We start from the raw sequence: 12,607 nt of genomic DNA, 5'->3' as shown, positions 1-12,607 counted from the left end.
GTCTCCCTCAATGTCATCTCCTCACCCCAGCCGCGCTCCAACGCCGTACCCAGATTTTCCAACAGATAGCTGCATGTTTACAACAGAGCGCTCCACTCGCGATCGCTGAAGATGTGTTACCACACTCTTCACGAAGAACCCCATCATCGCAAGTCCTCCGCTCCGCCGGCACCCGCTGTCCTCTCCCCACAACATACCCGCCACGAAGAAATTCGACACACCAATTTCTCCGCTCTGCCGTCTGCACCGCAGCGCGCCCTTCTAGCGATCGCAGAAGATATGTTGAGCAGCCAGATGAGTCGTGCAGCCGTCCTAGATCTGGTCATGAAGTCCTCTCCTTGTAGATTCTCGAAAAATCGTCGTCATGTCGTCCCGATGTCCCGCCGCACGTTCTTTCGACGCCTGGCTCAGTATCCCTGGAGACTTGCGCCTCCAAAAAACCAAACCAACACGACTGCCGACTTGACGCCATAATGTGGTATCTAAAAACCACAGACTTAAAGGTTTCTATTGCTTTCGTAGTTGCCAACAACGCCATATTGCAGATAAGTTTGTTGTCCCAGAGATGAGAATGAATGGTTGTAGAATGAAGGAGTCATCACTAGTTAGTGAGGTTTCGTTGCTTCCATTTATTGCATAAGTACAAACAGCTTCCTATGGGGACCCTGAGGTCCCCACCACACCACACAACAGCCTGCCGGCTGCTGAGTCACACACACACTACAAGCTTACATGTCATATTCTTTATAGCAGTGGTCACATTTTGAATAAGAGGAGGTAACATGTATGGGTGTGTCAGCCTTCAAAGGTGAGCCCCCCACCTCCCGGCCCCCACATTTGCAACTGTAAAGGGCAGGAAGGGGGAAATGGGGGGGACATGCCCTCTGTCTCCTGCAGGTAAGACAAAGAAAATGCTAAGAGCACCCACACCCCGTTCAGACACACCGGCACCTCTCTCTGACTCAATCCACTTCTTCTGTCTGTAGCCTACTTGTACTGTAGACTTGTGAAGTTCTAACAAATATGTATGTTATGTTATCAAATATACTACACTTACTTTGTTTTGTTTTTCCAAATTGTTGTGTCATAAACATGCATTTCGTCCACTTTTACAATTATCTGACGTGGAATTACGTCAGCGTGACGTCATTGCATGACTATGTCAGTGCGTGGTGGTAGAGACGCAAGCAACAGATAAGCGGGTGGTCACCATAGAGTTGTTTTTTATTTATTTTTGTGAAATATCTTACTGGAAACACTTTTTAACTTACCACGAGCACAAAATAAAAACACTGCACCCTTTCATACCGGAACGTTGGCCACGTTATGCCTTGTTGAAAGAGGGACGTATTTCCTAGACGGACAACCATGAGTGCTGCTGTTCCTCTACGACAGGTCGGTGAACTATTCGTTTTATATCTTCATTTTGTGGTTTATTTGTTGTTTTTAGATCAGAGGTGTCCCATCGTGTCAAGCACGTGTTTTCTGAATATCGCACAGGCGTTTTGTTTTAGTAAGTCAAGTCAGCACGCAACCTACCGCAATAACCTTGATATTCAGTTGCTAACATTGCATCTCTGCGTTTACCTTGTACCTTTTACACTTACAATGTCCTCAATCCACAACAATTACTTGTTTTTTTTCTCTACTGGCTATCCAAAACAATGTAATGACTTTGCAATTAGAAAGGCTTGGGTCGTAAATTACTAGTAGGCTAATGTGTCCATTTGCAGTGGTGTAAAAGTAACTAAGTACATGTATTCAAGTACAATGTTGAGGTATTTTTACTTTACTGGAGTGTTTCCAATTTTCAACACTTTTGCTTCCACCCCACTGCATCTCAGAGGCAAATATTGTACTTTTACTCCACTACATGTATTTGAAAACTTGAGTTAGTTATTTTGCAGACATAAATTATTATATTATAAAACATACATTAACCACTTGAGCCCTATTTTATATAGGCTATTTGAAAATAGCCGATCTTCAACCTCACAACACGTCGCAATGCAAGCTTGTAGATTTGCTATTTTCAAACATTTTTGTACTTTTACTTTTGGCACTTTAAGTATATTTTGATGCCAATACTTTTGTACTTGTACTCAAGTAGCATTTTGAACAAAGGCCTTGTACTTGTAACACAGTATTTTTACATTGTGCTATTGCTACTTTTACTTAAGTAAAATATCTGAGTACTTATTCCACCACTGTCCATTTGTTCTATCTATCTATGTTGCAGGTTCTTGGATGGACCCTGAGAAAGACCACACCCCAACTGTTCCGTCGGAATGGATTTGGGATATGTCATGTACCGCAACTTGTCTGCTGCAGACTCATTTCCTCTCCTAACCAGGGAACCCTGCAGTCATTACACAAGAACCAAGAGCTATCTCTGTTACCTGGGCAGCCGGTCACAGAGCTGTCACTGCAGTCTTTAATTGACATGGGTTTTACGGACACCCAGGCAGAACAGGTCTATGATGCTGTGGCCAATGCCAGGGGACAGAATGCTGCAGAACATGCCCTCACAGCGCTGTCAGCTCTCTTACTCTTGGGCCTCAACTCTGAAACTGTCCTGAAGGTCCTTGAGAAATGTCCAGAACTTTACCGCCTCAAGGACTCCCACTTTAAGCAGCGCATAGCGAACCTACGGAAATTAGGCTTAGTTGAAGGTACAATCACAATCTTTGTGTAATTTCATAACCCAGACAGAATGTATTTGCAACACATCTTGCAGGTCAACATCACAGCATTATCTTCCTTTACACCATTCAGGCAGTCTCCAGAGAGTGGTGTCCTATTACCCCCAGATCCTGACGCTGACTGCAAAGAGGGTCAAATGCGTGGTGTTGTTCCTCAGAGAGAAGTGCCTGTTTACTGGCGAGCAGGCCACAAACATCCTCAGAGACAGTCCGTCTGTGGTACACGAGGACCTGGGTCAGCTTGAGTACAAGTTCCAGGTCAGTTTCACAAACTAACGGGGGATAAATGGCAGCAGCATTCTTATTTCTTTTGTTTCCCCTTCATTACTATATTTAACGAAATGACATGGTGTTTAAACGAAACAAAAAGCAATGTATTTGAATTGAAGCTGTTGCATTCAGTCTTTGATTTGGATTTGATTTGATTTAATTGCTTGAAACCATCACAATACACTTGAAAACAAGCAGAAAATAGCACAATAAAGTCAGTTATTTCAATTGTGGTCTCTCACATAAAACAGAATAAAGGCATAATAGATACATACATAACAAGAGATAATAATGCAGTCAATGAAAAAATAAATCATTAAAACAATTACATCAAATGCTGTTCAAACAATGAGGGATGTGTTCTTGTCTAAATCGCTGGTTCCATGTTATCCCACCAAGTTGAAGACTTCCTCTAAATCTGACTAAACATTAACTTAATATTTTAACTTTCCTTCTAGATCAGGATTGAAAGAAATATGACTTGTTTTTACATACATACATTATTATGAAATACAGTAACGTTTTTTTATGGTCATGTTAGATTGCTCACACCTATGCGTGTGAGCTGACTGATATGACTTATCCGTTATCGTTATCACATTAATTTATGAACCAATGCTGATATAATCTCTCAAGAACAGATTCTGCTCTGCGTTGGAATCTGTCGTGAAGGTTCGTCATAACGTGTACGCACTGTGTGAGCGTGGGCGTGCCTTCAGATCAGGAAGCAGGCCGCGCTTTACCCAATCAAATGTAGTGGGCGGGATTTACGTGTCCGTTGATCCTTCCCTACTCGAAACAAGCCGAAACTAATTTAACAATAGCGTCCGCGGAGCAGACAAAACCACGGAAAGATATTCACATTTTAACTTGCTCTTTCATCATAGAAACAAGTGGGCTTATAACCAAAACGATCCATGTTCTCTGGGAGAAGTGGGTGTAGAAATATTGTTAGTGGGAATGAAAACATAGTCGCACCACCCGGAAGTGGAGCGTGAAGGCAGACTAAAACCCCGGTTTCCTATGCGCACTTGTGCTACGTCGTCATTGTCCCAGAGCCAATGTGAGATAGTACAAACAGCAGAGGGCGCTGTTTTTCATTCTCATTGGCTCTGGGTTCCCAGATTGATGCTGATATGTCTCTATTGTTACAGATTATAAGGGGATGAACAGAGAGTGAAAGTATACATGATTTTGGTTGAAATATGCTGTGGAAATAAGTATGTTCCAGGGTGCCTGGTGGGTCAAGTGCACTGGCCATAATGCTGTTTCTGTCCTCAGTTTCCTGTCTCAATGCACTCTGCTAGTTAAAAAGCATAAAATGCCAAAAATACATGTTAAACGGGATTACGTTTATTCCACTCTATCAGTGTTTCTCTTTCATGTGCTGCTTTCATTTTGGACACTTCAATACACTGCCCAGGCCTACGCATGTAAGGTATGTGTCCTGCTGGTTTTAACGATGCACTGTACATTAACACACTCCTCCTCATATCCTCATATCTTTCTGCAGTATGTCTACTTCCGCATGGGCGTCGCACAGAAAGAGATGGTGAAGTCGAAGCTGTTTCGGTTCAGTCTGGAGGAGGTGCGCTGTCGCCACAGTTTTTTGGAGCGTAGGGGCCTGTACCAGACTCCAGACAAGAAAGGACAGACCCTCATCCTCAACCCCAAATTCAGCGACATCCTCGCGGTTGACCAGGACACCTACCTTGAGGATGTCGCTAAGGCGACAGCCGAAGAGTACGACGTGTTTAGGAAGCTGATGGTCAGAGAATGGCAGGAAGAAGAGCAGCAGGAGATGGACATGGACGCTGGTAGTGGTAGTGATGATGATGAGGAGGAGGAGGAGGAAGAGGAAGGGGGAGGGAGGAGTGGATACTTGAAAAAGAGAAAGAAATGAGGACATGGGGTATTGAAAGAATGGGACATTTTCATAACAGTATAAAGTTAATATATGTATTTCATAACGGTATATTAACACTAAAAGGAATAAAGAAATGTATTTAAACAGTTTGAATTGTTTAGTTTCGTCAGTAGTTGCTGCCACAAATTCCAATCCTGTATATGGAGTTGTTTAGATTATGTAAACAACTCCGTATACAGTTAACAGGCCAGCATGGATACTTAGGAGCATGTCCACGTGGGATGGCATGGCAACAATGTCTGGTGTTTAAATTTCTGTTTTAGGTATATTTTTTCCCACAGCGCAGAATGTGAAGAGCTAAGTGCTTTAAAGCGCCACCCTGTTTCTATGTGACACCCAAGTGCCCCAAGCTTTCTACATCCCTGCATTATCTCTGAGTCAACAAGGACTACATCAGCAGATAAGGCTAGTGGTCGACCAAAGTCATACAGAGAAGCCATTGATTTATTGAAGCACTATGTCTAATGGATCAGCAGCTCTCGCATGTCTGTGCTCTGGACGACAGGTAAGAAAAGCCACGCTCTATTTGTGTTGAGGGGAAATGATTTCAACCAAACATTACCTAATGTAAATCAATAATGTTGTCAATAGGTGTACCTGTGCAATGTGGGAAGAGGATTTGAACGTGGAAGGAAATGAGTTATTGTATAGACTGTGCTAACATCGTGGTAGTTTGTATTGTTGCCCAGCCAAAATTGACTTATAACTTAGGGTTTAACCTTGTTTTTTGTAATTTGATGGCACCCCTTAGATCTTAGTGGGATTTTATGTCCAGTGAAAGATATTTTCATCTTCTAACCTGCATAATTTAATCTTCCATTTAAATGTATATATTGTAATGTACTTTTTTTTTAATTACAAAAATGGAACAAAGTTCAGTTTGTTTTTGCTGCAGTTCATATGCTTGTTCATTTGAATAATGCAAAATTTGTTTCATTAATAGGTGTACTGTATATACTTATCTGGATAAGGGCTTATTAAAAGTCAGGCCTGGAGATGTTTAATTAATGTTTTAGACTTTAGACTTTGTTGAAATTCCTTTCCACAGCACTTTGCATATCAGACAACCGTTCATACAGCAGCACACGGCAATAAAACAATAACAACATAAAATGACAAACAGCAGTACAAACACAGACCTATTCGGCGAGGCCTGTTGTTTCAGGCGACTATGACTGCGGGTATCAGGCTTTTCCCATAGCTTTTTCTGCACCTCTGTGTTCTGTACTAGCGTCCGAAAGGCATTAGAGTATGTTGGTGATTGAATAGGTGTGTGATGTCCTGCACTTTTGAGATTGCAAGGCGTGCAAAGGCTTTATTATTTAGCTCTACTAGGTTGGGTGTGCAGAGACTAATTATCCTGACAGCAGTTTTCTTTTATGCATGTGTCTTTGGCCCAGTTAGTAATGGATAAGTAATGGACAACATGTTTGTTCTGTCTACACTTTAAACAGCATATATCATGATGGACTAATGAAAGTACACATGCTGTAGATTTTAATAATGTCTATTTGTGTGCTCTGATGAATCTCCATCAGGTGTACAACTATGTTTGGCCACTTTTAAGTTGCCTGGCCTTCCAAATTCAAATTGACTTTTAATATTTTCATTTAATGTAACCACTACTGCCTAACCATAAGCAAATATTAGTGGGCCTTTCAAGTTCTGGAGCTTGTGTATTGTACATTTAATTGCTGATGAAAACATAATTTCTAATAATTTTTTCCATCTGCAGGAAGCCATCAGAGAAGTAAATGACATCTCTTGACATACAAAACTGCCTTGCGGCTCCCTCCTCTCTCCCGGACCAGCAAGACCAGATGACTGCTGCCATGAATAATATTATGGTCAACTTCACAGAGCAATGGGTTGAGCTTGTGCAGGATTTTCACCTGGGGTACTTCATGATTCCTGCCACTGTCATCACGCTGGCAACGTTGATCGCCAACCCTGTCCTTCTGGTGTGCATCTATCTGTCCCGTGCCCTGCGCCAAGAGACCCGCTACCTGCTGCTGGCCAACACCCTGGTGGCGGACTCGCTCTTCCTCATTCTCAACCTGATCACTGTGTACTGCAACAACCTGGGAGTACAGATGCCCCGGCAATTCTGCGAGGTGCTCACGGCGGCCACTGTCACAGCCTACTGCGCCGCCATCTTCACCGTCACCCTCATGGTGATGGATACCTACGCGGCGGTGCGCTGGCCTCTCCACTACCGCGACCTCCTCCCGCCCGCCCGCACCCACCGCATCCTGCTAGGGATGTGGGTGCTGTCGGCTGTGTACCCGGTCTCCCTAGCGATCGTGACGGAGGTAAGGAAGGGGGAGGACGCGCCCGCCAAGACGGCCTTGTGCCTGGCCCTCATCTCCCTCGGCTTCACAGAGGGGGGCGAAATGGTGAGGTTGCACGTCTACTTCTCCGTCGCAGCGATCATCTGCACCACTCTCATCCTGTACTGCTACATCCGCCTCTACATGGTGACCAAGACCCAAGGCATCTGGCAGAACCGCTATTCCCGAGCCCGTGTCACGTTACTGGCTCACGGGGTCCTGCTCCTGCTCTACTTTTGCCCCGGGATGGTCTTCACGGTGGAGCTCTTCCTGTTGCACAAGGATATCAGTCATGGTCTCCGAGTGTGGGTCAGCACGAGCAACATGTGTGTTTTCATGCTGCTGCCCCGGGCCTGCGCTCCCTACTTGTTTGGACTGAGGTACAGGGAGATCTCTGACACGCTGCTGCAGGGGTTGTACCGTGGCAGAAGACTCAGTCAGACCACTGTGGCTTAGACACGGAACTCTCCCTTTTGTGTGTCAGTCATACACACATCTATGAAACTATTGATGGACAGACCCGTTAAACCTCACTAATAAAATCCAGCTCTTGGTGTCATGTATTTATTTTGTGTGTATATTCTCCGCATTTCACTGTAAGAAGTAATGTGAAAACTGTTCTGCATTTGTGGTTTGGATTGGTTCACCTCAAATCCTTTATTGTGTGATGTGGCATTTTCGTTCAACATGAAGTATTTTGCCTGTAGTTGAACCATTTCTGGTAACTATCCCTTGATCCTTGTTTCTTCATTCAGTTTTTTGTATGGTGTTTTGTGGAGGCCTGTACAGTAGTTTTCTTGTATTTGTTTTGAAGGACCTGTTAGTACTAAACAACCCTAATTAAAACTCTGCTAAACTTTGCTGTTGTCCAAGTTTATTTCATTTTTTGGGATGTTCTGTACACAGGATATTTCAGATTTAAAAAAAAAAGAAGACATAAAAAATTATCATTATTGTAAGGTAAAAGGCCATGTAAAAGCACTTTGGCCCACTTTTATGACCACCATCTCAAAGCACTTCACTCCATATGCCCCAAAGCCTTGTTTGCCTAAAACTAGGTGTCCAGGGATACCGTTATCAAATGGCTAATCGATTTGACGGTCTGAGGCGCTAGGAAAAACAAGGTCCTCTCAGCCAGTGTCAGTCCAGCCAGGGAGGGAAGGTGGATGGATGGAGGTGAGAAGATTGAGGCTGGCTTACAGTGATGACGAGTGAAAAGGACCTTGTTCAGTCTGTGCTGTGTGCCTTTGGCAGCTGGTACAACATCTCTGGCCGTGCAGAGAGACAGCTTCAGAGACATATCCGTCTGTTCAACGGCACTGACCTTTTCTTGAGGCAGGTTGAGCTCTTCACCAAGGAATGGCATGTCTTCCTGCCACCGGCACACTCCAGGTTACTGCAGTTGGGTCCCATCTTAGGTTTCCTGGCAGTCTGCTTGGTTAGTCCTGTCATCCTGGCCCAGATCCTAACCAGGTGAGTCACAGTTACTCCACAAACACATTTTAGCCTGGAAATAAACAAGGAAGTATGTCATATTTATTCAAAACATTTATTATGTTTTATGGCATTGTTCAAGGCCCCAGATGCGCCAGGAGACACGTTATCTCCTTTTGGCCAATGCCTTGTTTGGTGACCTGCTCTTTGTGTCTGGGTACGTGCTGAGTACCTGTCTGAACACAGCAGGGGTACTGATGTCCGACTGGGCCTGTGCAACCGTGCTCTTCCTGCTGGGGGCGGTGTACAGCTCTGGGATCCTCAGTACCCAGGCCATGGTGCTAGACACCACCGTGGCAGTGCTGGTCCCGCTGCGCTACTTTGCCCTTTGGCCCGTATCCAGGTACTGCTGCTTGTAACCAAGGCTTTACGTTGGCTTTCAGTGTTTTTCATTATCCATTTAACCCTCTCTGTTCCCTGTCTGTCATCACTTTTGCTCTGTTATCGAATACCGTATCAGTCTTTCTGTTCAGATTTATTTTCTCTTAAAGGTGGTATAAAGGATATTGTTTAAGATAGTAATCTGTGCTATTGAGTTTGTTCACTAAACAGGGTTTCCCCGTCTTTCCAGCTTTTTAGTAAACAAACTTTTTCAGGTCAGAATACCAATTTGATCCAATGATGAGAAACTATCCAAACTCAATTTTGTCTATTTATTTTTGTCTATTGTGTATGTATATCCCTTCTCTCTGTTTTTCTCTCATACGCGCGCGCACACTCTCTCTCTCTCTCTCTCTCTCTCTGTAGGACCAAGAGAGCAGTGGTGGTGATCTGGGCGGTGTCGGTGGTCTTTCCAGCAGGCTCCGTGGGGGTGTTCATGTGGTACAACGCTACTGCACCTTGCTCCCTCCATATTTGCTCTCTGCCTCTGCTCCTGGTTCTCACTGTCAGCCACTCTACACCCATGCAGGTGCATCACTTGACTATCAGAATATCACTTGAGCTAGAGTTTGCCATTTCACAATTTCTCGCAATCGGAAATCCCTTCACCGGCCAAGTGGGGTTTGCACATATAGTACAAGGAATTTGGCTTACACATCGAATAGATACAGTAAGGGACAGGTCGATTTTTAAAGAAGGGTACCCCTGGAGAAAATGTATGTGATCTAAAATGCCATGACCCTCCCTTTGACTAAAAAGAAAAAAATCAATGACCCTCCCCAAGTGATTAAAAGAAGAAGATTAACCCTCCCCGCCTATAGGAGTGTCACGATATATTGTCCCACGACTATCGTGGTATTAAAATGTGACGATAGGTATTGTCTAGATGTCATACTGTATCGTAATATTTGTTTAATTTTTTTTATATTTTTTATTCTTTTTGCCGGTGAAAGTTATAGGAGTTCTTACTGTATGGTGCTTGCACAAATGTATTTATTTGTGTGTACAAAGCACTTCTGTAATTGTTTTTTTAAAGTGCTTTATAGTTGTTATTTTAGATGATGGCCAATGTTGATGATACATGAGAAAAGAACATTAATAATGTATCATATCGATATCATATCCCCAACATCATGTATGTATCGTGAAATTAGTGTTATCTTGACACCCCTAACCCTCCCCATCAAATACAACAACATGACATTTAAAACTGATAATATGTACGATCTTTTGCTTTCCACATTGATTATGTGGTCCCTGACCATGCATTTAGTAATGTAGGAAAGTGAAGATTTGTATTATATTTTATCTTATCGATGGTGGATACTGTTAATGTGCATGACAACAGAAAGGAAATTCAACTCAAGGATGACAGTTTTACACACACACACAGCGGTTTTGGTACATCAGATATCATCTAGGCTTTTATTCGATGTATGATAACGCATCAATGTTGTCAGTTACTTGGAAGTCGGATGTCAAGAACTTCCACAGAAATGGGAGTTAGAATTTCAAGGGAAACTGAACAGGTTTACCTGGTTGAGTCATCATTAGTAGGAAATGTGCCCATATCAATCGCATGTGCTTGCTTGTACTTTTTCTCTGGAATTTGTAATTCGAAAATGGCCCCTGTCTAGGTCTTAACCCACCCCATCCCTGATTTTTTTTCTCTTGTACATAGTTTTCACTCTTCATACCAGTAACCTGTAAGCTGATTATATGACGTTCTGTATAGTAGTGTGTATATCTGTCTGTCTCTTGTATGTCAGGTGTTACTGGATTTGAATCCTTTGTATCATTTGAAATAGAGAGGGGTCATTGACCACTGTTCTGCTGTACTAAAAAGGTATATAAAAAACGGACTGTTTTATCAATTCAAAATTGCATGACCCTCCCTTGGATTCAAAGTAAAATTAGCTGACCCTCCCTTGTACTAAAATTATAAAGGCATGACCCTCCCCTATTTTCCTCCAGGGACCCCCTTCTGTAAATTTCGACTGGTCCCTAATGATGCTAGACATAGTATTAACCACTTTCTACCTGGCTATTTGGGCATGTCATTATAGGCCAAAATCTTCAAAACAAAAATGCATTGTGAGGCTATTTTTGCAATTCGTTGTATGATGTTTATAAGGCTTAAGTGGTTAAAAGTATACAGTTTCTTTTAAAGAAAACCACACTGCACTGGCTCTAAATGGCTACTTAATTGCATATAGGCCTATACTGGCCAAAGTGAAAACATATTGCACTTTATTTCAATGTGTTGATTTTCTAAAAGTATCATTGTCTTTTGGAACCTTGTTGTGTGTTGCTGCTATAGCGGCCATGCACAGAATGTTTGTATAGCTCTTTTACTTCCAGTATGGCTGCCTGAAACCATGGTAAACACTTTCAAAAGAAAATGCCTAATTTATGTGCTGTGGTAGGGTAGGTAAAAACGTTTGTTAAAGCATACATTACTATTGCACTGTGACTTATTCACAAGATCCAGTAATCAGACACCACATTATTACATTTATGTTGTCAACTAATATATCAACACATACCAGTTGTTTTGTACATTGCAACTGTTGTTTCTTCCAACATAAATGAATGGACATTCTAAGCATTCAGTGAAAGGCCTCTGTTCTACTGTACTGTATTCATTTTGACTGTAATGTTTCATGCACAATAGTTGATTCATTCCTATACTGACCAATCACACTCTATTGTCTATTCCATATACACACTAGATATCTATGCTTCTGACCGTGGCGGGTATTATGTTGATCCTACTACTGGTCTTCGTTGGTTACGTGGTCCTGCACTGGCGCACGCGCATGGCCCGCGTCTGGAGAGGTGAACGATCGTCCCGGGCCAAAGGCACCTTCCTCATGCACTATCTTCACCTATTCCTGTCCTTCTGTCCCATGCTGGTGCTGGCCATTGAGCTGCTGCTCTACAGCCACCAGGGTGCCCTGAATCCGCAGGCTGACCTGTGGGTGTCCCTGGTTGTGTGCAACGTGCTGGTGATGCTGCCCAAGGTCCTGGCTCCTATCATGTACAGCTTGAGATACAGGGAGCTGCGAGGGGCCGTGCTCAGCTTTTACGGTCTGAAGAAGCAGGCAGCAGTCACTCCTGTGAACACGGAATAGACTTGAACTATGCTGCATTAATGCATGTATTCAGCCAGTGGCTGACTTGTCTGTCTCCAGGTTTTCTTTAGAATATGGACACTTTTTTAATTAATGCAGAAATACCATACTTTTTTTAATGTGTAGACACTGGCATAGACATCATGGCACTTGAAGTCTGCTAGTGTACATTTAGGGCTATAGGTCTACGTGCTTCTAGTAATATTAGTGACCAGCTGACCGCTCATGTTCTATGTCCGTAGCAAAAAGAGAAATTTGACAAAAATGTCCATCACAAGCCGATGCACCCTGGTTGTATGTTATCCATTTACTGGTCATGATTAGTTTTTTTTGTCTTGTTTTTGTTTTTGTGATTATGAGGTATTGTAG

The 12,607-nt window shown here is 43.0% G+C and overlaps 3 protein-coding genes across 3 annotated transcripts; all 3 read left to right on the top strand.

Annotated features, from left to right (window-relative positions):
• The first annotated feature begins 1,196 nt into the window (after window positions 1–1,196).
• Window positions 1,197–4,887, top strand: mterf4 (mitochondrial transcription termination factor 4). The gene is made up of 4 exons (XM_080439661.1): window positions 1,197–1,395; window positions 2,240–2,672; window positions 2,776–2,960; window positions 4,486–4,887. Exons 1-4 carry the CDS (start codon window positions 1,369–1,371, stop codon window positions 4,873–4,875), a joined length of 1,035 nt encoding a protein of 344 aa, XP_080295787.1. The 5' UTR covers window positions 1,197–1,368; the 3' UTR covers window positions 4,876–4,887.
• Window positions 4,888–6,653: 1,766 nt separating this feature from the next.
• LOC308093328 (putative G-protein coupled receptor 148) lies at window positions 6,654–8,089 on the top strand (the record flags this gene model as incomplete). The annotated part of the gene is made up of 1 exon (XM_080439662.1): window positions 6,654–8,089. One exon carries the CDS (start codon window positions 6,654–6,656, stop codon window positions 7,683–7,685), a length of 1,032 nt encoding a protein of 343 aa, XP_080295788.1. The 3' UTR covers window positions 7,686–8,089.
• A 344-nt stretch (window positions 8,090–8,433) lies between these two features.
• Window positions 8,434–12,238, top strand: LOC308093563 (putative G-protein coupled receptor 148; the record flags this gene model as incomplete). The annotated part of the gene is made up of 4 exons (XM_080439897.1): window positions 8,434–8,702; window positions 8,806–9,066; window positions 9,471–9,633; window positions 11,837–12,238. The coding sequence occupies 4 exons, from the start codon at window positions 8,434–8,436 to the stop codon at window positions 12,236–12,238; spliced, it is 1,095 nt and encodes a 364-aa protein (XP_080296023.1).
• Between the last annotated feature and the right edge of the window lie 369 nt (window positions 12,239–12,607).

The sequence above is a fragment of the Gymnoscopelus braueri genome, assembly GCF_963280865.1.
Source record: "Gymnoscopelus braueri genome assembly, chromosome: 10".
In the NCBI taxonomy this organism is placed as follows: domain Eukaryota; kingdom Metazoa; phylum Chordata; class Actinopteri; order Myctophiformes; family Myctophidae; genus Gymnoscopelus; species Gymnoscopelus braueri.
Note: the sequence above shows the minus strand (reverse complement) of the source record. Positions and strands in the feature narration are given on the sequence as shown.

What these genes read in the sequence shown, in the direction of transcription:
- mterf4 (XM_080439661.1), top strand. Translation starts at nt 1,369, where the DNA reads ATGAGTGCTGCTGTTCCTCTACGACAG. An exon ending in CTGCTGTTCCTCTACGACAG is followed by an intron (nt 1,396 to 2,239) that starts GTCGGTGAACTA and finishes TCTATGTTGCAG; the next exon opens with GTTCTTGGATGGACCCTGAG. An exon ending in GAAATTAGGCTTAGTTGAAG is followed by an intron (nt 2,673 to 2,775) that starts GTACAATCACAA and finishes TACACCATTCAG; the next exon opens with GCAGTCTCCAGAGAGTGGTG.